The sequence below is a fragment of the Nematostella vectensis genome, chromosome 10 (genome assembly GCF_932526225.1).
Source record: "Nematostella vectensis chromosome 10, jaNemVect1.1, whole genome shotgun sequence".
In the NCBI taxonomy this organism is placed as follows: domain Eukaryota; kingdom Metazoa; phylum Cnidaria; class Anthozoa; order Actiniaria; family Edwardsiidae; genus Nematostella; species Nematostella vectensis.
In genome coordinates, this window is record NC_064043.1 from 7,822,937 (window position 1) to 7,847,657 (window position 24,721).

The 24,721-nt window shown below is 41.4% G+C and overlaps 2 protein-coding genes across 2 annotated transcripts; both read left to right on the forward strand.

Moving 5' to 3' along the window:
* Positions 1–157: 157 nt before the first annotated feature.
* On the forward strand, positions 158–16,344 carry LOC5521901 (protein Jade-3). Its single transcript, XM_032367333.2, has 18 exons — positions 158–1,049; positions 2,580–2,640; positions 3,263–3,300; positions 3,834–3,904; positions 5,728–5,844; positions 6,957–6,997; positions 7,296–7,334; positions 7,871–7,989; positions 8,776–8,834; positions 9,114–9,203; positions 9,540–9,724; positions 10,171–10,276; positions 10,660–10,725; positions 11,083–11,187; positions 11,635–11,792; positions 12,538–12,724; positions 12,873–12,947; positions 13,474–16,344. The coding sequence occupies exons 1-18, from the start codon at positions 953–955 to the stop codon at positions 15,616–15,618; spliced, it is 3,759 nt and encodes a 1,252-aa protein (XP_032223224.2). The 5' UTR covers positions 158–952; the 3' UTR covers positions 15,619–16,344.
* Positions 16,345–16,611: 267 nt separating this feature from the next.
* Positions 16,612–24,604, forward strand: LOC5521887. Its single transcript, XM_001641727.3, has 9 exons — positions 16,612–17,049; positions 18,641–18,812; positions 19,767–19,868; positions 20,871–21,031; positions 21,117–21,351; positions 21,785–22,011; positions 22,765–22,959; positions 23,465–23,524; positions 24,135–24,604. Exons 1-9 carry the CDS (start codon positions 16,709–16,711, stop codon positions 24,358–24,360), a joined length of 1,719 nt encoding a protein of 572 aa, XP_001641777.1. The 5' UTR covers positions 16,612–16,708; the 3' UTR covers positions 24,361–24,604.
* The last annotated feature ends 117 nt before the right edge of the window (positions 24,605–24,721 follow it).

The window sequence follows — 24,721 nt, forward strand, 5'->3', positions numbered from 1 at the left end:
GCTTAAAGTTCTCTGTTTGTAAACAATTAAGCCTACAATAAACACAGATTCCAGACAAGCACAGTACCATGACACTGCCCCTTTAAGAATTTTACTAAAAGTACTTTATTTTATTTTCTTTTTGTCCCCAGTGGTACCTTCCATTGGTTAAGCCAAGTTGACAAGAAAAGACAGTATAGAGGAATGCACATAATGTTAATGATGTATTTATTATAGAATTTATGAATAAGGCCAAGTTGACAAGAAAAGACAGTATAGAGGAATGCACATAATGTTAATGATGTATTTATTATGGAATTTATGAATAAGACAACAGGGGCCGATCTAGGGATGGACTGAACAGGCCCCACCCCACCCCCCACCCCCAATTTTTAGATATTTGGCTTCAATCACAAGAAATCACAAGAAATATAAGCATATCCATGGAATCTGCCCCTCCCCTTTCTTAATACCCTTGCTTCGCCCCCCCCCCCATCCTCAAAGATGTTTGTTTTTGTTGAATTAGGTAAGCGGACCTTGGAAATTTTTTAAAGGGTCGGTTGTTGAATTTCACCCCTGGAAACCCAAGGGTACATAATCATTGTTTTTTTACCTTATTTCTTTCACGAATTTTACATCTTTTTTCTGGTCTTCATCCAAAATGTGTAGGACCTGAGCAAATAAAAGAACGCGCAATGTAGGAATGCAATCTTTCCCTTTATTTTTCTAGTTCTTGATAAGTTTTTCTGACCTCGCCCCCATCCCTCTCCCCTTTCAAAAGTACAGGTAGCCCGTTGCGTATTTTTCCCGCGCGGCGGCGGTCTGGGGTGGCGGTGACGTCACGGCATGGATGAGTGCTCTGCAGGCCTCGCTCGAGCATGACGTCGGTTTGGCGGGAAGTGTTTAGTATGGCCGAAATTTGTGGGATTTTAGGACACAAACAAATACAAAACCGTTGTGATTTGAAGTCTGTATGATAGAAGAAGGCCTGGGTTATCATTTCGACAGCATTTCAGGCATGGGATCAAATTCTAAGACAGGGAAAAAGGACGTTGATTCATCACTGCTCGGTAAGACCTCGCCTCTCGATCGTGTGAACCTTGTAATATATGCAGAGAACGCTTCGTAATTCCGCCATTTTTACAAACTTTACACGCAAAAAATTCAATCCAATAGCTCGTTACATTAGGAGGTATTTTCGTTAGGCTTTATATCTATCGTTGGATGCTTTACCAGGTCAAAACCCTCGCCACATTTTCCCGAAGTTTAGAAGGCGGTCGTTATTTTGGAGATGCGTAGAGTTTGGGTCAACGTTTCGTAATTTCGTTTCGCCGTTGAATGCTTACCGTCGCTTGTATCTCCAAAATACTGGTTTAAATCGTGCTCTTCTCTCTATCTAGTACAGAATCGTTCACATGCCGACTAGACAACGCTCGCCTGGCGCCGCCACCACTAAACGTATTTTTGTATTGTTGTTATCGAATTTCAGACCATGTGATTCCCTCGCTCTGCATTTATAATGTATGATCTCTAGTTAAAGTCGTCTCTTAGATAAATTAAGACTTCCAGAGGATATTGTCAGCCTGTTAACTAATTACTCCCAGCGCGTATTTTGATAGCAGGACCTACAATGGGATAAATCATGGAACCTTGTAACTTTTGGCGGTATAAACATATTACAAGAATATTTCATTTGACATTAAAATCTACAATTTTTTTTTTAGTCTGATAGTTTTTGGAATTTGCATAATACAAAAAGGTTTATAAACTACGACAGCTCTTGTATAGAAAGCAAAGAGTAGGTGGTGGATAAATTTTGTTTTGAATGATGATAAAAAAGACTATGTTTTTCAGTTCGGCCAATTTGCCTATAACCTCTAAGGCATTTTTGTCCCAGCCATGGGCGAACATTAATGTAAAACACTTATTTTGACATTGAGTTAACGCAGTGTAACTTCCATTTAGGTTTTGAAAAATTATGACACAAATACGCATTTGTATCATACATTTCAAGCTTTATTCTCGACTATGATTGGTTGAGGTCGTATTGCTAACATTTCTAACAGAATGCAAAAGTGTTATTAATTATGTAGGGCCTAGGGGTTTCCTCTGAGCTTATGTTCAATTCGTAAATTCATACAGCAGCTTTAGCTATTTTGTAACACAATGTGAACACCAATATTTTCTTATAAAAACAACACAATTGAGTTTACTGTGTCATAATAAAAAAATAAATAAAAGTTTTGAATGTCTGATTTTGACCATCTATCTTAATGCAAGCTTTTCTTTATAGCTAGATTTACAGTAATTATGAAGTTGCAAGATCAACAACTAGAGGAAATTGTTTTATTGTATTCTGAATAAAAAGGGATGTTAGAAATAGTAAACCTTTTATTAGGCTTCAAACCAGTAATTATCTTTGACAATTTGCAAAATTGGTATTCATTTTGCTTGACATGTATTTAATATTTTTGTACTTTGGAATTTAATTTTTTGTGTTCTGATTTTCATGTTTATTTAGTACACTGTGTCTGCTTAATCCATTAATCGGTCATGTCAAACATTTCCTTGTATATAGTAACCATATTTTTTTTTTACAGAGGAAGGTATTGATTTTGAAAGGAAAGCAAGCAAAAGGCCAAAACCATTAGAAGGAAAAGGGTAAGCTTGCAATGAAGTACTATAAATAATCCATTTTATGGTCGCCTGTGTGGAAGGATATACAGGAATCATTGTAACAATTGGCCATTGTTAGGCAGTATGCTCAATTAAATTGTGGTATAGAAGTGACCCAAGCAATCTTCAAAATTATTTAACAAGTTATCATTTGTGCTTATATAATCTACTCCTTTAAAATAAGTTATCATGGTAAACAGCAAATTGCAATTGGCAAATGGCAGTTGCACAACTGAAGGGTACCATTATTTCAACTGAATGCTGGAGAATGTGGATCAATCTTTCAATAATCCCTAAAAAAAAAACATCCATATTTGGCTCTGGCATCACTGGAGTTCATTTATAACATTTTCTGAATTAGGTGTAAAAAATTTGTTCAAAGTTCACTACATATTTTTTTTAGTTTTAGTCTAAAATCAAATAATTTAATTAATATCAATAAAGTCTTCCAAAATGTTGTGTTACATCCTAAAGAAAGATCAGATCAATCTTAAATTGAATATATTTTTTGTGGCTATCAGAAGAATGTAAATACACTCAAGTATGTTCGTAATTAATAATATTTTTTTTATTTTATTGATCATCTCCAATGTTTATTTCTTTTTAGGACACCAACATTTAGTTTGATCACTGAAGAATGGAAAAGTAAGCAATGTTTTTAAGTAATTGGTGTTTTCTTCTTTTTATATTTAAAGATATGTCCCTTCATTTTTTCTCAGACTTATTTTTTTATAAATAGCAAAAAAAGAAATAATAATTTGCTGATATTGCATAAGAATGTACAAAATTAAAATCAGAATTGCTTGCTGTAGATTCCCCCATAGTGTTTCAATTTAGGATTCCTATTACGCTACCATCAAGGTTTGACTCCCCTTTATTCCCTAGAAACTATTCATTATACACATATTTCACTTAAGATTGCCTATAAGAAAAATGGAAAATTATGAATGCCTAACACCAATAGTTGGCGAAAACAAGTCTTGTATCTTTTAATAACATTTAGTGAGGCTAAATTAAGTTAAGTGATGCCCTTGTAATGAATGAACACATTTTTAACACAAGAAAACATTGTTATTGGTCAAACTGTTCATTTTCTTATTATCAAACTTAATTGAAATAGGTGTATTTGATGTCAAGGTTTATTTGTTAATGTTCAATATTTTCATGCTTTACTTTAGCTTCATCCTGCCCCCCCTCTCCCATCCCACTTCTGTCTTTGGATGGGCGCACAGGTCACAAACCAGCAGAGGTAAGAAGTTTGCTAACCATTACCATATTGTAATTTATATACTGTGTAGGGAACTTCTTGGTCCAGTGAACACCACTTATTGAAATGTTTTTTTTTATTTTTTACAAACTAAAATTGAGTTCCAATAAAAAATGAGTAAGTAGGGAAAAGTTTTTTGCATTGTTTCTTTTAGTGTAAGAATGAGTTATCCATATTTTTTCCACTTGATTCAAAGCACAATTAGCTTGTTTGGACACATTGTTTTATTTTATGCACCCTGCTTGTTTTCTTGAATAATTCTTTTGACTTTTCCTTATTGTGTGTTGCTTGCTGAGGATTGCCATGTTCCTTGATTGTGTTTTAATATTACTTGATACTATAATATTACTTGATTTTTGTTATTCTAGTCTACAGCTTTATAAAAAAAACATTTCACCTCTTATGTTTTCCATGCTTGAAATTAATACAAAACTACACAGAGTAAGCTCTGATCTTCCAACTGTAAATTTGATTCTTTGTCTCATATTGCATATATTTTGAGATCCTTAAATACTTAATGCTTAGAAGCATTTATCTTTTGATGCATGGCATATACCAATGTTGTTATGACAAAGTTTTGTCTTGTGGAAGATGTAAGTAGTTCATTTTTTTCTAAAGCTTATGGTTATGGTTATGTCTGAAAATTGTAATGTGTAGGAAATAATCGTACTGGGTTTGTTTTTTGAATGAACTTCAAGCTGATCTCTTCCCAAACAGAGGGGAGTCAGGAAGCATGAGCTCCGAACTTAATTACTGTGAATAAATTACAGTCCCTGTTGAACTGGCTAGACATAGCCAGCATCTGACCCCAGTCTTGTCCTTAGCTCTCTTTGTGCTTTGGTGCATTATTGCTAAAAATCTCAGATGTGAGTTGGTATTATTAATACCTGGTGCAGTAGCTCATTCAAGATATGAATATATTTGTTCTGCATTTATTGCTTTTGTCTGGGAAGTGCTTCCCATGTCAGATAAGGTAAAACTGATTCTAAGGTGTGATTCTTGTTCTGTTGTCTTGAATGTATTTATTTTTCTTTCTATACATCGCCCAGTTCTGTACTAAAGTATATATTTATAGAGGTACACTGTTTTGTGTTTTGTGTGAGGATATTGTGGATTTTAACATATTATAACTTCAGACTAAAAAAGCTTTCCCCTGTGATCAAATTTCACTGATAATATTATATGCATGGCTAGAAAATTATTCATTTTGGGGAGTTTTGAAATGTTTTTCAAAGATAAATATTTGAAATAAGTATTCTACTGTATTTGACAATGATTATTTTCAAGGCTGTATGTATTTGAATTACTTACAATCATGTTCTATTTCAAATCTTTTGTTTTCAACCCTTTTAGCACTAAAAGTATGACAATCTCTCATAAAAAGCTACTGTGTTGGGTTTTAGAGCCTACAGTACCATTTATTCAATAGAATAATTTCAAAGTAATGCCATAGACTAACACACAAGAAAGAAGGCTGCTGTAAATGGCATGTCTGCTAAAAAATAATATCCATTCTGTCAGTCAAAATCCTTACCTCTCAAGGAGACTTAGCACTGTTTGAAGCTCGTGTTTCTTAGCCAGATATCATAGAATTCACAGTTTTTAAATAATCTTAAATGCTGTACTTTAGGTTTGCCTCAAAGAGGTCTTAAATACAGATGAAATTTGTCAAACTATTAGTTATTTTATGTAACTGAATCTGTATTCAGGCTCAAAACACAACCATTTTGTTGTTTTGATATGAAATCTCAAACGAATATACTCTCTCTGACTGACATGTAACCTTGTTTTTGTTGATGTTTCAGATTTTCCGCACAGACCTAATCAGTGCCATGAAGCTCCCTGACTCTCAGATCCTTAATACAGAGAACTACATGAGTATTACAGACACTTGGAGACAAGAGTGGGAACGGGGGGTGCAGGTGAGTAGCAGCCAGACAAGGGGGGAGGGGTGCATGTGAGTAGCAGCCAGACAAGGGGAGGGGGGTGCAGGTGAGTAGCAGCCAGACAAGGGGAGGGGGGTGCAGGTGAGTAGCAGCCAGACAAAGGGAGGGGGGTGCAGGTGAGTAGCAGCCAGACAAGGGGGGGGGGGGGTGCAGGTGAGTAGCAGCCAGACAAAGGGAGGGGGGTGCAGGTGAGTAGCAGCCAGACAAGGGGGGGGTGCAGGTGAGTAGCAGCCAGACAAGGGGAGGGGGGTGCAGGTGAGTAGCAGCCAGACAAGGGGGGGGTGCAGGTGAGTAGCAGCCAGACAAGGGGGGGTGCAGGTGAGTAGCAGCCAGACAAGGGGAGGGGGGTGCAGGTGAGTAGCAGCCAGACAAGGGGGGGGGGGTGCAGGTGAGTAGCAGCCAGACAAGGGGAGGGGGAAGCAGGTTAGTAGCAGCCAGACAAGGGGAGGGGGGTGCTGGTAAGTAGCAGCCAGACAAGGGGGGGGGTGCAGGTGAGTAGCAGCCAGACAAGGGGATGGGGGTGCAGGTGAGTAGCAGCCAGACAAGGGGGGGAGGTGTAGGTGAGTAGCAGCCAGACAAGGGAGGGGGGTGCATGTTAGTAGCAGCCAGACAAGGGGGGGGGTGCAGGTAAGTAGCAGCCAGACAAAGGGAGGGGGTGCAGGTGAGTAGCAGCCAGACAAGGGGGGGGGGTGCAGGTGAGTAGTAGCCAGAAAAGGGGAGGCGGTGCATGTGAGTAGCAGCCAGACAAGGGAGGGGGGTGTAGGTGAGTAGCAGCCAGACAAGGGAGGGGGGTGCGGGTTAGACCTCCAGGTCTGTCTAGTGGGAGTACCAGGTGAAGCCACTTGCTCTTTAGTCTAGAATGGTGTATAGGCAGAACCACTTAGCCCACAAGGAGGAGAGGTAGTTGTTTTGTCAAACACTCATTCCAAATAAAAGATCCCTTTTAAATGTATTTTGTGTAGGTGGTGCCTTGCTGTGATATGTCTCAGCGTCTCCTTCAAATTACTAATTACAATGCCAATATAGGTGCATAACTGATGTTTCTATATTTAAGTGATTCTCATTCTATTCCTCATGCTCTGTCTCAGGTCCCAGTAAATCCTGATGGGCTGTCTCAGCCATGTGCTAGGTAAGTGCATCTCTTGTTCCGGCATGGTAGGGGGTACTACCATGTGCTAAGTGTTGTTGTTTGTTCTCACCTTATCATAATGACCATGTATTCAGCACCCTGGGTTGTTGGTTGCTTGGGAAATGTTTCTCTCCAGTTCTACAAAGACAAGAAAAAACTCTGTGAAGCCTGTTTTATACTAAATTTTCCCCTTTCTTCCCCACCAATTTTCCTCTTATCTTTTACTCTGTTCTGCTAGATGAATGTACATGTAGCTGTTCCCACATGCAATTGCTCACATTTATTTCCTTTATTGTAGGCTTGTGGAGGCTCATTATAAAAAGGCATCTTTTAAACTGTGAGTGGAAAAGATAATGGATTATTTAAAGCATTTTATTTTATTTCATAGATAAGCTGATATTTATTGGTGTAATGTTATTTTTTATACCATATTTACTGGCTTAAAATGTGAACCCGTGTATAATCTGCACTTTAAAAAAAAAGTTTTTAAAGAAATTGACAACCCCCATATAATATGCACCCCAATAGAAATGGCAAGGAAATGAGAAACAACCAAAAAAAAGAAACAGAAGTAACAAGATGAGATAAATGTTTGGATCCACAATACGCTGGTAAATACTGTAAATCAAAACAGTCATCCTTCTGCCCTTGTGATAACTGATTGCTTTGTCACCCTGTATAGAGAGATGAAAGAATCTTTCATATTCTGGAATTTAGATCCAGGACCCCAGTGCCTCTGGTTTCATCAGATTCCAGATTCCCATTTTACTTTGCATCCCAGAGAAATATCAAATTGCATGCCCTAGATTGTGGATCCCATTATCTGTGATTCCATCCTGTCCTTTATCCTTTTGCTGTGTTCATTTGTTCTAGACCTCCCAAGTTTCTGAAGGCAGATGAAAAGAAAAAGAGCAGGACTCAGTGTATCTATGACTTGAATAGGACAGATGTGGAATGGCTGACTGCTTTGAATAGGTCAAGACGGAACAAGGGTGAGTCTGCTGCCTTTTAAAACCTTTCTTTTAACTTTTTTTACATTTTAGAATGTTTCAGATAATTACATAAATAAAACATAAATATACATAAGATACAATACAATGGAAAAATACACTTACAATATTATATAATTACACTACCCACATTGACCAGCAACTGCATTATTCCTTTCTTTGCTCGTATTTTTATTTATTTCATTTTTTTCTCTTTTTTTCCCCTTTTGTCCTTCATTTAACTGGTAACAAGCATTGGTGGTATATTCTTGCCCTGTTTCGCCTTCCTTCACTTTTCATTAATCACAGTACACTGTTTGAGATGTTTACTTTATAAACCACAAATCTGTGTCAAACTTTGATTTGGGTTTGAATTTACTACCTACCCATTGTACCTTAAATTCTGTGGGGTATGCTACACAATGGTAAATACCACTAAATAATTTTCTTGTTCTCAAAAAGTTTGTTGTTTCATCTGAGTTTGTGATATTCTTCTTCCTGGGTTATCTTATGATCAGTCATTCTTACTGTTTAGCCTTCAGACTTTTGCCACAAGTGAAGTAGGTTAAGCTTACTATGTTTTTCTGATCAGGGGTTTCATTTTGGCCTTGCAGCCGGCGGGACAGCCAGCTACTATTTCCCAAATGCTGACTAGTTTTTAAAAATAGTTGATTAATGCATTATTTGAACTGATGAAATGAAATAACTTCCACCCTCTACTTATCAATCTCCACCGCCTACTCAGAAACCTAATGAAACCCCTGCTGAGTATAACTTTGTCTTGTTTAGGTAAAACTGAGCTTGATGAAGGGACACTTGAGAAAGCCATTGCATACATGGAGGACAAGGTACAGTGCAGACTTGATGTTGTACCAAAAGAATGGGAACTCCTTGAATACCAGATACATAGCTAGTTGTTAGATGCTGAGGGCATTATGCACACTTTTGACTACCAATTAGTGAAAATCTTAGATCTGATATTGAAAATATTTTAAATGTTGTAAAGTTATACAGTCCTTTAGCTTTGGCAAATTCTGGCTTTTGCCTGTTCTCTTACCCCTCTTGTTGTGCTACATAGACGTGCAGAATGTGAGACTTTATCTAACATGTGCTGATTCCCTTTCTAGTGTTATGAAAACATGGGATATGCCATTGTCACTCAAAAGGGATTAAGCATTGAATATGATGAAAGCGTTTGCTGTGATGTTTGTCAATCGGTAAAAATCATAAATTATATTTTACATTTCAAGTGTTGTTGTTATATACTGTTCTAATCTTTAACTTCAGGTTTTAAATATTTTACTTCAATTATTTTTTTCGATTTTGTTTAAGCCCTTTCTGGCTTAAAACCTTGGTACTATTAAAAATTTTTAAAACAGACAATTTCATTTTACATTTCATGTAAAATGCTTGTTTGAATTGTTACAAGAAAAATTAATTTGTTTGTAGTATGATAGACAACTCAGGTAGGTATTGTTTCTGCTTGTTTTTTGTTAACCTTATTAAATTACTGTTATATTATTATCTCTAATCTGTGTCTTGTCCTCTTGCAGCCTGAAAGTGAAGAAGGGAATGAAATGGTGTTCTGTGACTCGTGCGACATCTGTGTCCATCAGGCTTGTTATGGAATTCAAAGCATTCCCTCTGGTAGCTGGTTATGTCAACCATGTCGATGGGGTGTGGCAAAACCTCCGTGCAAACTTTGCTCTGCGTGTGGAGGGGCTATGAAGAAGGCAAAGTAAGCCATGGGGTCTTAACCTGTGATTTATGTATTTGTACCTCCCCCTTCTAGTCCCATTGATCAGTTCATAGAGTTTTTATAGTGACAAAGTAACCATCTGTTTTAGGCCCTGCAAAATAAAAATAAAAAGCTCAGTAATGTACAGTACTCAAATCCACAATGTTTATTTTTATTTTTTTTAGGAATAACCACGCGATTTTCATTATCCATAAATTTGGATACAAAAATAAAATGTTTTTGTCAATTCTAAAAACCTTATACATTGAGGTAACATATAGGTATAGTTAGAAGTAAAATCTGACCCATATATGCAAGTATGTATGTGTGGTGCACTGTATTTTTTTATGCAGATAAAGTGCTGCCTATTGTGTAACCCCCCCCCCCCCTCCCCCAATCCTCTCCTAGCCCAGCCCTAAATAAATGTCTCTGTTGTATTTTACCAGGGGTGGTAAGACCTACATCCATGTTAGCTGTGCTTTGTGGGTGCCAGAGGTTGGATTCGGCAATGTTGAAAGAATGGAGCCAATTATCAAGGTTGAAAAAATCCCAGTAAGTTAATAATATGGAAAGCCAGCCCTTGTATGTGATGGCTGTAACCTTTTATCTACTTATCCTAAAATTGTAGAATTTTGTAGCAGTCAGGGCATAACTATTGTAGATCAAACATATGGTATACTCTCTTTAGGAAGTTCAAAATAAGCTCAGCAGCAGAAGGAGCATGTGTCAAGTCTGTTTCAAAGTCAGTCAAAGGTTGATTTTGAAGCACTGGAATTTGAACTGATTTCGTTGGTCTTCCAAAAATGATGAAATTTCAAGTCCTCATTGTGTTATGCTGATATATGTAATCTATACAGCACTGGGAAGTCAACCTTCATACAAATAGATATATCTTTTAGTTTAAACTTTAATAAAGAGTGTGGTATTGTTTGCAGACAAGCCGATGGAATCTGGTCTGTTATCTTTGCAAGGAAAAGGTTGGAGCATGTATACAGTGCTCGGTAAGTGATAAAAGGCTCTGATTGGCCCATGCAAGGACATTTGTGCTGCTGCTATAGATGTAGTTAGAAAAACTTTTTTGTCAGTATCAACTAAAATGCTACCTCATCTAAAGAATAAAATAATGATGCATGCTTTCATTGGCTACAAAACCACCTAAAACTCTTAAAATCCAATCCTCTTACAATAAAATATATAATAATAATAATAATAATAATAATAATAATAATAATAATAATAATAAAATAATAATAATAATATATTATTGAAAATTATCACGACAGACAGCTATGATGTGAGATGCTTAAAGAACAAAAGTGATGTGTAATTTGTCAAGTCATTATATTACTTATTCCCAGGTAAAATCATGTGTAACTGCCTTCCATGTAACTTGCGGCTTTCAAGAGGGGCTCGACATGAGAACAATACTGGACGACACGGAGGTTGATGGTGTTAGACATGTGGTAAGAAGACAGCAAAGGAAATACTCCTGGGAGGGAATGGGGGGTAATTAGACATCTTAAAAGAAATCTTTAGGATTTTTTTAGTAGAAATCTTGGTTGGATGGTATAAAAATTAATTGGTATTCTCTAGGTTAGGTAAACAGTTTATTCAACATTAGAATAACGATGAAAGCATTCTCTACAATGTTTGCTCTAGGAACTTGGTACTTGGTAAAGGTACAAACAATGTTTTTTTTAGGTATGAATTCAGTTTCGTATGCTTTGGGGTTTGATAATTGTACATTTCCCATTTAATGCTAGCAAATATATTCTTTGCCTCCATACTCAAAGCTGCTTGTTTTAATTTTATTATTATCTGCAACACAGTATTTAGTCAGCCTGTTTCCTTTTAAAAGAATAACAAAGGCATCAAAACAAGTGGATTACTGAACACTATATCTTTATTAGAGTTACTGCTCCAAGCATGGGTACAAGAACAAGTCCCCTGGAAAGTCACCAGGAAGACCACCCAAGTCACCCCGGAAATCACCCAACAAGTCACCACCCAGATCACCCGAGAAAATCAAGCAGGACAAGGAAGAAGCTGAAAACCAAAGACAAAAAAGGTTAGACTTCATACTCCCCTGTGCTGTCACTGAAACAGTTGAGACATAACTTTGATGAATTTCCAGATATTTTCCATTATAAGCAAATGCAATACTTTGTCAAGTAATTGAGTATCAGAAATGCAGTATGTAGCTCCCGAAATCATTTATCATTACTGGACAGTAAGTGTTCATGCTACTTCCATTTCCCAGCTGGTTTCCTTACAATTTGCATGTAAGGAATGCCGCACACTGCACTAATCTCTGTATCTGAAGTAAGAAATTCAAAGAAAAGAGTAATTGTGGTCAGCACATACAAATAGCACTACATCCCTTTTGTGAGATGGAAAACAGCATGTAAGGATTATTTGGATTATTTGGTACCGTTCTCAGTGACATTGGTTACATACTAACTCACACTTATTAACTGTGTACTTTTGAAGTCAGATCATCTCACCATGTTACTTCTCGCTATACACGGTATCAACACTTTATTTATTTCAGACCCCAGCAATTAAGGATCTAACCTGCTCGCAGTGTTTACTCTGTGTTTATAAGATTCACTGAGAACACTATAATACCCATGGTCATTGTCCCCGGTAGTTCTTTTACCTCCCCCAATGCAGACCATGAAGTGCATTGAGGGTAGGGACCTGGAGCTTGACGACCTATCGCAGAAGATGAAGGATTCACAGTCCCAAATGTAGATACCTCTAGCTTGAGAGACATAGCTTGTAGCACTAAGCTGTGTGCCACTCCGTTTCAGGTTAAAGCAGATGGAAGGGGAATTCTACAACTATGTCGATGTGGGTGAGATAGCAAAGGATCTAGCGTTACCTAAGGAGCTTGCCAGTCACATCCATGCGTACTGGACGCTCAAGCGGAAGGCCAGGGACGACGTCCCACTGGTACCTCCCACGCCACAGCAGCAGGAGAAATTATCAGGAAAACAGGTATAACATTAATGGAATATAATCATAAAGAATTTAATATTATTAGGCTCCCATGTTTTCCTCTTTGATGTATTGTCCCATGTATGTGTTAGGTAAATGCAATCGATTGTGCAAAGGTTGAACAAAGTTATGGGTGTTTGTTTTCTAGGGTGCGGCTGATATCAGTAAAAATCTGCAAGTCCAGATTGAGCGGCTGATGAAGATGCGATGTGATCTGGAGAGGGTAAGCATGGCTGGGCCTCACCGTCGCGCGCCAGGGTCCACCCCTCACGCCCCAGGTTAAAGGAGAGGGGTAGACCCTGGTCGAGTCTGGGATTGTTCAACAGATAAAAAAAAAAACTCGTCGTTATGTGAAAACATCTCGTTTGAAACTGTCTCGTCTCGTTGCACTAGCTTCATAAGCTTGTGTAATGAAAACTTCCATGTAAGAATCTATGAAAAATAACAACCGCTTTTTTAAAAGAAAAGGGTGCCCTTCAAAGCCCTGAAAGTTGATTCTTCATATACTAATTCACAGTTACGTTAACCGAATCATTACTGTGGAGCCTGGCTCTACTTTTGCACGGGAATGACCGTAAATAGAGCAGTACGGTTCTCTTGCACCTGCTGCTTTGTCCCAGTCTAAATGAGGCAAAGAGTTTTTTTTTTCCTTGTCCTATCCTTTGATCTCCCGTGTTTTCGTATCTTTGGAACCCTCTTCTACATGTCCCTACCGATTTTTTCATTTGTGGCCTCTCCTCTTTTCGTAGCTTCGGAACCTGTGCTACATGGTGGGCAAGCGTGAAAAGATGCGTCGCGAGTTATTCCGAGTGCGCGAAAGAGTCTTCTGGCAAGCAAATGAGGTCATGACCGACGAATCTATCACCATTGACGACCAAGAGCTCAGCTACATCCGCGCAGCGTGCCGAGAAAACTTTAGCAGTGATGGCAGTGCTCCCCAGGAGGACTCCCCTTGGGGAGATGTGTCCACGAGGCTTGATAGCGCCTATAATATTGGAAGCCCTCGGAACAGCGAAGATGCGGGTAGTAGTCTAGGAGAGGAGGACTCTCCTGGGAGTTGTCTTGAGGGCGATTCGTGCGACCTATCGGGAGCGAGGGAGGAAGGGGACTCATCTGACTCTGAGTCCTCGGGCCCTGCCAGGCGTCCGAGGTCCTTGGTAGGGACCAAACGGTCCCAGCGTCTTAGCACTCCCAATCAGGAGTCAGCTAAAGCTATTACCGCAAAGTGTGACTCGCCGCAGCACGCCGTTGATGAAGACGGCAAGCCAAGTACTCCTCCCTCCAGGTCAAAGAAACGTACTAGGGGCATTAGCGGTGATTCGGTCAGCGACAACAGACACACGCCGCGAAGGTCCTTGAGGAACCTTTCTGAGGAGTGCTCAGAGAGCCGTTCAGATGAAGCACCCCCGAGGACGGACGCATCAGATAAGGTCCCTAGTCCCAGGACTAAATGGCGAGAGCAGGTAGAAAGCTGCGATGTTCCCCAGGCTCCTCTTACTCGGCGTCGCACGAATTCGAAACAAGACGCAGACGAGAAGGCTGTTCCACTTGGATCGAGTCCGCAGAGGATCGGGTTGGACAGGCCTAAAACCAGGGGTAGAGGCTCTGAAGGGGAAGCCACGTCGTCATCCGAAGACGCCGCCACGAGAGATGATAGCGCAACGAATCCTGCTCGGTCTTTACGCCGTCGCAGACAGCTGACTTATATCAGCGATAGCTCCACAGGAGACCTAAAGAACTGCAGTGCCCAGGGCACACTCGACGCTGTTCTGTCTTCGCCGTCTCGGACGAGATCGGCCCGACCACGACGCACTTCGATGAATAACGATCTCTGTGGTATCTCGCCGGCACCTATCAATATCCTTAAGGTCGATGACTCTGAGAGTTCAACTGGTCGGGACACGAGACTCGTCCGATCTGCTCGACGAAATAATAGTGATACCGACTCTGTGCCGACGAAGTTACAAAGAGTGTCCGAGTCGTTAAATTCTTCGAGCTCGAAAGAATATAAGTTGCATAATCCGTCAGATTTTGAGGATTCCCCGGTTCGAGAAACGAGACGCACCCGAATACGGAGCGACGACCCTCCGTATGGAAGTCCACCTGCCAAGCGAAAACCCGAATTGGAGCCGAGCGACAGGGTAGAAGTCATGAAAGAAAGTCCATTAGATTTCGAAAACTCGCCGGCTCGCGAAACTAGACGCACCCGACTCCGGAGCGACGACCTACCGAGTGAAAACCTCGGGACTCGTCGAAAAACCGAGTCGGAGTCTAGCGAGAGTGACGGCGTTATGAAAGAAAATAAGCCTCAGTCTCGGCCTCGAAAAAGGAGGAATGGAGCTTATTTGGACTGCGGATCCGACAATAAGAATCCTTTGTCTAGTCAGCGGCGTCGAAGTAGCGATATGCGCGCGCACCGGCGTTCACGTGGTGGGAAGGTAGAGCGACGGCGGACATTGAACAGTAAACATAACGAGGACGTAGGCACGAGACATCCTCACATTACGGACTTCCTCGCGAGAAAAGTGCGCTCACCGAAGACTGCGTATCACTGCAAGACCTCCGATTCAGAAGAACGGAACGAAAGCGCGGAATCGGACGAGGAGAACGAATTGGATCGAGTTCAACGGCTCACGTCACTTCGATCATTCACCAGCGGTCAGCCCGAGTCCCCCTGCCCCGAATGTCAAATCCAGCACCACAGGCACCCCACGTTCTTGCCAAGCGCCAATCGGCGGAGTCCGAAAGGCAGCAGCCCTTTGGCAAAAGAGTTACGCATGCGTAACTCGGAATCACTGCGTTGTCGCGGCCGCTTGAGTGTGAGCCTGCGTCTATCTCCTGCCCGCGTTTGTGGCAACATGTTAGCTCGAGTGTGTGGCTCCGCTATGGTTTGAATTGAGCGTCAGTGATCGGGGTTACTTCGTGCGTCTAAGAAATTTTCCAATATAGACTTTATGTATTTAGAGGATTGTAGTCTTGTACGTTTAAGCTAGCGAGGAACCCTTGCTAAAGCTGGTTTATTTTTAGTGAAGAAAGTGAAAAATAAAATCGTAGCGGGGCTGTAAGATGCGTATATTATGCATAAAAGCGCTGTCTGCGTTTCTCCTCCGCTTTCTCCGTCATTGAGAAACCATTTTCAGAAACGTCAATGAATATACAAGTAGAGCAAAGAGAAACGTACGAAGAGAAACACCGGGCTAAAATGGCTTGTCTTGCTCGGAAGGCAGCCGGTTTAATTTTATCATAATTTTTTTATTGCTATTATTTTATTTTTTTTATGTATAAAGAAAAATAATCGAGCCACTCCTGAAGTAGCATTTACTTCACACCCCAGAGGCTAAAGGAGCAAAGTTCGATAACGTACTGCTTTAGCGGCGAAGAGCAATGTATTCTTGGAAGGTTGAGCTGACTCTATCTCAGTTATGACTCGGGATGTGGCTGATGTCTGGCTTTCCTCCCCATTACACCCCATTTTATGTGATTTGTGGAAGGTGCTCTGCAAAGATGGGCGGCTCTGCATCTTAAGTTATTGGTACTTCTTAGTGTATTCAGTTTTGTTTGTTTATGGTAAGGTCAATGATAGTAGGGTGTTCAGTAGAAATAAAGGAGAGAGTTTTGAACATGTGCTTTTGTAGTGGCCCTTTTACCGACCATAAGAGCACCTCTTAAACCGATTTATTTCATATACTTAAGGGACAAATGCGCACCTCTTAACAAACCGAGAGTTTACATAGGAAAATTTGATTTACTTATGGCAGCGTCTTCTACTGCGCTCGCTAGGATCGTACTTTAATTGGTAATTCAACCTCTGCAGCTCTCCTGTCAAGACTAGCGACGCAAAGTCCCGCATTTGACTGACAACCCTGTCAACAGCTATCGTGTTTCATAATACCAACGGCTCGCCTGCAAAACAGAGATCAAGTGTTCTTATAGATCTCCACGCCAGCGAGTGTAGCGTAATCTCGATCCCCCAACAGCCTAAACATGAGCTGTAATGCTTCCGTAAGCGGCTCTTGTGGTACTGCTGGGGTCTGCGTAGCAAAATCGGACGCTACAGCATGTTTATGCCCTATTGGTTATGAGCTAGTGGATGGAATCTGCACGGCACCTGAAAAGTCTTTGCCCTATGCCGCCGTGGCCTCTTTTTGTTGGCTGTGCTTTCTGCTTGTCCTGGGAAAGTTTCTACGACTGTATTGTTGGATTTTTCAGAAGCTGTATCTCCCTGCCTCTGTTATAGGTGGGATAGTTGGACTTGTTATACTGCAGCTTGCGAATTTAGACCCTCAAGTATCTGGGTTTATTAAAAGGAATTTTACGCTAGGATGGTAAGTAAATTTGTTTATAATTGTTTGCATCTATTGATATTTGAGTTAACTTGAAAACTTCAGTTTATTTTAGTTAATATCTGCGATGTGTTTTCATGACCACGTGTCTCTCGCTGCGGTTTGCCTCGGCGGCCCCTGGCCCTCTAAACACCTACATTTTGTCGACTCTGTGTTCTAACATTTCACTCGCGAGACAAACGTTTGAGGAAAATACCCCTGGGTTTCCGAGAATGTGTTCAGAGCCCTTGGCTGGTTGATTAACTTGGCAACTTTTAATCCAACACGTTATATTTCTTCAGAATTGTTTCTAAGCGCAGTGCAGTAGCCCTGAACTTACAAAAGTACTAATCAATGTACAATCAGCTTTGGTGAGAAAGAAAGAACATAGAAGGTCATGTCACGTGAAATGTTTGGTCTTATCAGTAATCCAGTTATTTCCTCGCCCCAGGCTTCCTTTCAATGGCGGTTTATCATTCGTAAAGGTTGTTTTTATTTCTCTACTTATCGCACTTCCTTTTTTAGCTCATGATAAGCCCATATGAAAAATTTGTATCATGTTCTCAAGTAGCAAGTCTTTAGAATCTCACAGGCCCGTACCCAGGATTCTGATCAAAATTTAACCACCCCGAAAGAACAAAGAGGGATGTTTTATGGCTTTGCAGTATCTCCACGACAACGGATTATTGTCGGATTTGGCTACATACCAGAGTGATATAGCTTATGCTTTATGGGTTTGTCTACAAAAAAGCACGCCTATTGAAAACCGAAAGAGGCCGTTGTGGAGGGTTCGTTCGCACCCCCTGCCCTGGGTACGGGCCTGTCTCATTATTTTTTTTTATACAAAGTCCTGCCCTCACATGCCGGACAGGGTAAAAAGGCTCAACTGTAGTGACCATCTCAGGAAACGTATGAACTTTCTGGTGATAAGGAAAATTCTCGTTAAACTAAATGATTTTTTAAAAAGGACATGATATTACTTTTGGGCGACTTGCTTTGTGGCATAAACGATTTACCATTGGGTTAGTACTCTAGTCTGTGCAGCAGTATTTCCTAGAGAGAAAACCCTTCTCCAATAATTTTCGCTCGGTCAATATTTTCGCTGTAATCCACGAAAATGCTAGCTATTCGCAGTCTACTTCTAGTACCAATGTTGTCAGTTCAATTTGATAAACCACCAGGGGCGTATTCAGGGGTGGGCCGAGCGGCCCCTGCCTCCCTCAGATATTTGGCCTAAAAATAACAAATAATATAAGGAAATACACAGAAGAACATTGGCTCCGCCCCCCCTTTCTTGAAACCCTTGCCATATCAAGAAAATTAATCCAAAAATTGTCGTTTTTGCCAAACGCGGTCAAAGTAACTAATATATTTCTTATTTGGAAAAACTGTATGATTCTTGTAATTTTTAAGGTTACCGTACCGCAGGTGCATCGTATGACTTGTAATCAGAAGAGAAAAACAGTGACTGTGACCATCTTTGGTCAATGGAGAAGGTATCTGAAAAGAAACTAAGAGTCCTTGCCCCCCCCCCCCCCCCCCCTCCTTTTTGGAGCTCCCGGGTCCGCCCCTGACCACTGTTGTTTACCCCCAGGTACAACCTAGCAGGATTTCTTATCAACATCGTCTTCTCCTCACTCTTCCTCGGAACCAAGATTCCGAATGTCAAGGTCATCTGGAATCAGGCTGGGCCTCAACTCATGTACGGCATGCTGATTGCCTGGGGCCAGTGGACGGTAGCTCTTGTTGTCACAGCGGCATTGCTGGTAAAGCCACGATGAGAGTTCCAAGACGCATAGCCGTTTGACCATATACTCTCGTGTACTCTCATCTCGACTCACAGACGCGTACACAGGGCAGTGCGGGGCGGAAGTGGGGGAAGGGGTGGTGGTTTCGAGGAGGGAAGGGGGTACCTGTGTTTGGCATAGTGTACCGCTAAAAATTAATTCAAACAGTTTTAAAAATTTATAATCAGGGGCGGATACAAGGGGGTCGGATTGGGTGGATAATCCCCCCCTTTTTTTGAGTAAAAAAAAATTGAAAAGTCACTTTGTTTAAAGAAAATAGCTTGACTTTGCTGATGCGACAAATCCAATTCGGCATGAAGTATTGTAAGATCTGTAGTGACCTAACAAGAACCACTTGATCAGTTATAAGCTGTCTATCCGGCCATTATCCACCCCACATTTTAAAATCCTGGATCTGCCCCTGATAATATCGTCTTTTATCTTACAATCGATTTATACATGTAACGTTTGATGCAAATTTGCCGCGCGCTTAATGTAAAAACAAAGACACATACAATCATCGGCTCTGTGCAAAGAGGGGGGAGAGTCCCCCCACCCTCTCCTCATCCACCACCCCTGTACAGCCATTTTGATAGCATTTAGCTTAAGGCCAGTTCTGAGGCTTGCTGATCAGTTTGATCGGCCTGTGGAAATTCTCGTTTCGTTGGGAATATGGGATATTCAGCATTGCTTGGGATCCACCGTACTATTGAAATTACCTCGATGCCTTAAACCGGCTTAGATTATTTGATTTTGGGGAGGCGGGCCTAGCTAATGTACAGGATAGGGACTGCTTGGCCAATATACTTTTTTAAAATAAACTGCAACACCCTTTTCAGGATGAATCGTAAACTAGATAGTGAGTGGGTCTTGCGAAGTATAGGCGTATATGCTGTAAGAGGATTTGTAAAAGCCACCTAATCCTTTTTCCAGATCCCTGTGTTTGATGTGAGCCCCCTGTTTGCGTCAGTTCTGCCTATAGGGTTCGCAGGTGGTCATGGGACGGCTGGAGGATTGACACAAACTTACAAAAAGGTACGCATGCGCATACAAAGTAAGCGGGCTCTGGGAACGAGGAAAGCATGCCGAAGGTTCCGATTGAAAAATTCGGGATGATACACTTTAGCCAATAAACAAGACCGAAATTTCATTTAAAAAAGTCCGTGAAAATTCGCTTTCTTGCACAGAGGCTATCCACGAACAGGTTATGATCCTTTCTGTGCATTCGCGTAAACAGAAACATCGCTATCAGCATCATTTTCTCTTTCATTCTTGTTCCAACCCAGCTTCTCTCCTTTCAAAAAATTCTACTAAATGTAGGATAATGTGGATAATTTCTGCGATTTTATTACTAATCATCTTTATTCTTAGAAATAATTATACCCATAAGCAGTGCCTGGTGTTAGAACTGGCATTTGGCAACTGCCATTCGCCATTTGCACTGACAACGTTTATTGAAATAGGTGTATATGCGTTTCGGGTTCATGATTGTGACTGGCGTGTATATGTGTTTTGGGTTCATGATTGTGACTGGCGTATATATGTGCTTTGGGTTCATGATTGTGACTGGCGTATATATGTGCTTTGGGTTCATGATTGTGACTGGCGTATATATGTGCTTTGGGTTCATGATTGTGACTGGCGTATATATGTGCTTTGGGTTCATGATTGTGACTGGCGTATATATGTGCTTTGGGTTCATGATTGTGACTGGCGTATATATGTGCTTTGGGTTCATGATTGTGACTGGCGTATATATGTGCTTTGGGTTCATGATTGAGACTGGCGTATATATGTGCCTTGGGTTTATGATTGAGACTGGCGTATATATGTGTTTTGGGCTCATGATTGAGACCGGCGTGTATATATGTGTTTTGGGTTCATGATTGGGACTGGCGTATATATGTGCTTTGGGTTCATGATTGTGACTGGCGTGTACATGTGCTTTGGGTTTCATGATTGAGACTGGCGTGTACATGGGCTTTTGGTTTCATGATTGAGATTGTGACATGAATGTTTTTCGCTGTTGTCTCGCAGTTAGGGTTTGAGAATGGTGGAGACTTCGGTCTGGCGTCTGCTACCCTCGGGCTTGTTTTCTCTGTCATTTGTGGTGTGATGTGGGTCAATATCGCTACCTACCGGGGCTGGGTCAAGCAAGAACGGATCGACACCGCACAAGATGTGAAGATTTCTATCAGGTAAGCACCCCTTCCTTCCCTCCCTCAGGGACAGACAGGACAAAAGAGACAAACAGACAACCCTGACATTCCGATTCCACTTCAGAGGCGTCTATGCGGTCGGCAGTCGCCCGCTTGCTGGTATACAGACGGTTCGCGCAAGCTCGATTGATGTTCTCGCGCTCCACATTGCCATCCTCGGGATCGCGATGCTCTTCGGGTACGGCTGCAAACTCGCCCTAGTCTTTATCGAGAGCACCTCGGACAAGTTGATAGAGCTGAACTTTCTATCTGGGATTCCACTCTTTCCGCTGTGCATGGCGGGGGGCATTGTGCTGCAGGTATGTCTGCGGAAGTTCTGGTGCAAAGAGCTCACACTGACGGAGCCCTCTTATTATGCAGTCTCTGTTTACTATTTTCGTCTTGTTATCTAGCTGTGGCTTTTATTTGAGCGATAATAATGTTTAAAGCTCACTGGCATACACATGCTACCCTGTCGCCACATAAACCATCTAGGAGCGGACCATCTAGGGAGGGACCATTTGATAAGTTATGGGGGGTAAGTCCTGTGTTGTTATCGTTTTGTCTGCCACAAGATGTGCATTATTTCGTTTCTGTGAGAGCATGGATATTTTTTTCTTGTTTGATTTTGTTGTGTACATGTTTTTATTTTCTTTCTGGCTTTAGCTGCATTTTTTACAGGTTTTAGATCTTGTATGGGTTTCTTTGTTCCTTTATTCGGTATCATTGTTTGACAAGTATTTTAATTGACAGTTGATCATTGAGCGAGTGGACACAATCAACGAACTAGTAGACGCGTCACTCATGGAGCGCATCTCGTCATCATCCCTGGACTTCCTCATCACCGCCGCCGTCTCCACCGTGGATATCCGAGCTGTAGCTGTAGATATTGGTCCCCTGCTGATCCTGTGTGGTTGCGGCTTCTTGTGGAATTTCCTGATGCTCGGTGTATTCGCACGCTATCTGCTCCCCAATCACTGGTGTGTAGCTTAAAGTTCGTTGGTCCGTCATAGCATCCTTCGCAGGCAAATCTATTGGCAAACGCTACTCTATTGACCAAAAAGCGCTGTGGGCGGTTTAGGCTACCTGTGTTTCTAGCATCTGGGACGTGAGGGGAGTGGGAACGAGGGGCCTCCCTCCCTTACCAAGAAGTTTTGCTTTCTACACAGGGAGCTCGGTTCGCGTTTTCGATTCCTCTTTTCTCTTTCTAAGAGAGATGCCTGCGGAGGAGGTCCGACTTGGGTGACAATATTGTGTCGTTTTTTGTTTGAATATTTAGACCTATTTTGGACGTGTTTTATTGCATGACAAACTTTATTTTACCCGGATTCAAGCATAGTTAGTTCGCAGGAATAAGTATGTCGCGGGTTTCTATATACTACAAAACCACGCCTCGCGCAAATCGACTAGGGACTTTAGAATATATCTAATTGAGACTTTACAAGTTTAAATCTCCCGATTTCGAGAGGCCCATGTTTAACGACACAACATGTGAACTCATTGGTATTATACCAATGTTAGGGAGCGGTATTTACATTTTCTTTGGCTGATTGCGTCCTTCTTCAATCCATCAATATGTCAATCACGGAATTTTCGCATCACCTAACTTCCTTAGTACTTTAATATTTCTGTTATTTGTCAGGATGTTTTGAAAATGGCGTAGTTGGTAAAATTAAAGTGACACGAAATTTGTGTGTTATACAATATACTACTAAAACTCTGTTTTGTCCCAGGTTTGAGCGTGCGATAGCTGATTTCGGTATGAACACAGGGGTTATTGCTACAGGACTTGTGCTCTTGCGGATGGTCGACCCGGAATCCAAGACGCCGGTCGCTGCAGACTTCGCCTTCAAGCAGTTGCTACACTCGCCCTTCATGGGGGGAGGGGTGTGGACTTGTCTTGCTCTGCCTCTATTGCACGTGCTCAAGTGAGTGCATCGTCTCGAACAACCCATGGGAGGCGTAGGCTGGTTTTTGTATTGAATAGGGCGGTGAGAACTAGGTCACCCTTGCTTCCTGTGTTTTCTCTGTCTGCCGCAGGGGCGTAGCCAGGGGGGTGTCCCAGGGGGCCCGGGCCGCCCCCCCCCCCCCCTCCTTCTAGCAGCCAAAAATACAGTAAATGTATGAGACATTATCTAAAACACAGGGGAAAATACCTTGAAAGGGCCTTTTGGGCCCCCTTCTGTTAAAAATCCTGGCTACGCCGCTGTGCCCTTGAAGGATTTTTAGGCTTCCCTTCAAAACAGCGCCAATATCGGCCTGGCGTATGTTTGATCGACTGGAAGAAATGCTGGCGAACTATTTCGCAGCACTTGCCAACATTGTGTGCAGCTTTGCCAAGCGCCAGCGCCAGCCTTACTGGGCCAACATCTCTGCCTCTCCATTTTTCGCTGCCTCAGCGTTTGTCGTTTTCATATCTTCTCTTGTTCACAGCATCTGGATCGTCTTGGCCATCGCTGCAAGTGTGTTCTCCCTTTGGCTTCTGTCTTTCTTGTAAGTACTCATTCTTATTTATTGTATTGTCTTGTTTATGTTTCCTCTTAGAGGTAAAGCTCCAATTAAACCCAGTTGGGTTGAACGTTGGTTGTTATTTAATGTTTATTTTAAAAAAAAAATTGGAGATTTTGAGAGGTGTGTATTACGCATCATATAATTTTCGCGTTTTGTTCATTTTACAAACAATGTGCGTCACACTTTGCTGGCCAGATTTGACCTTTTTTTTCTTTCTCTCTCCCTTTAGAAATAAATAAACAAAAGATTCGGTGTAACGAATGAATTGATATGGTCTTGCTGCTAAAGCTTTAGAGCTTTGCTATCATTGCTGGCCAAATTTGAACTCTCTCTCTCTCTCTCTCTCTCTCTCTCTCTCTCTCTCTCTCTCTCTCTCTCTCTCTCTCTCTCTCTCTCTCTCTCTCTCTCTCTCTCTCTCTCTCTCTCTCTCTCTCTCTCTCTCTCTCTCTCTTTCTCTCTATCTCTCTCCATTTAAAAATAGATAAAAAGAGATTTGATATTAAAAAAAAAACGTTTACAAAAAACGTTTTGAATTCGGTCTTGCTGCGGAAGCCTATTAGAGCTTTGCTAACGGATGCCCTTCCATCTTCAGCTTTTACTTCCGTAAGCGCTACACGGGCATGTGCGGATGTAGCTTGTGCGCCATCGAAAAACCTCGCTCGTATTCACGCGCCATGGCCTACTGTAACCTCCCGCCCTCCCACCGTCCAGGCGGCGGCATGGAGGAACCAGGCATGGACATCGACGACATGGAGATGAGTGGCAAGCAGGAAGGGGCCCACGAGAACGAGGCTAATGAGAAGCTTACCCGGATGTGATCATTCGACTCGCAACGAGTCACGTGATTACATACTGTTGAATTCTGTTAGTGATTTCCGTGAAGAATTTTAATGCTTAAAAGTACTTAAAAGAAATCTGCATCAATCCCAGCCCCCGCTAACTCGAACTGTTTTTCGTTTGCCTTGAGGTTTCAAGTTAAGGGGGTCCAATTATATATATTTTAACCTCGATAACTCAAACCTTTTAAGAAATCAACAAGACCAATAAACTGCCGTTTCTTGACTTTTAGTCATATTGCATACAGTCATATTGTGACCTCCAAGTTCTTTTTATATGACCTTATTCACAATATTTATCTCTTATTGATTGACTCATTTCGCCCTTGAGTTTCAGGCTAGT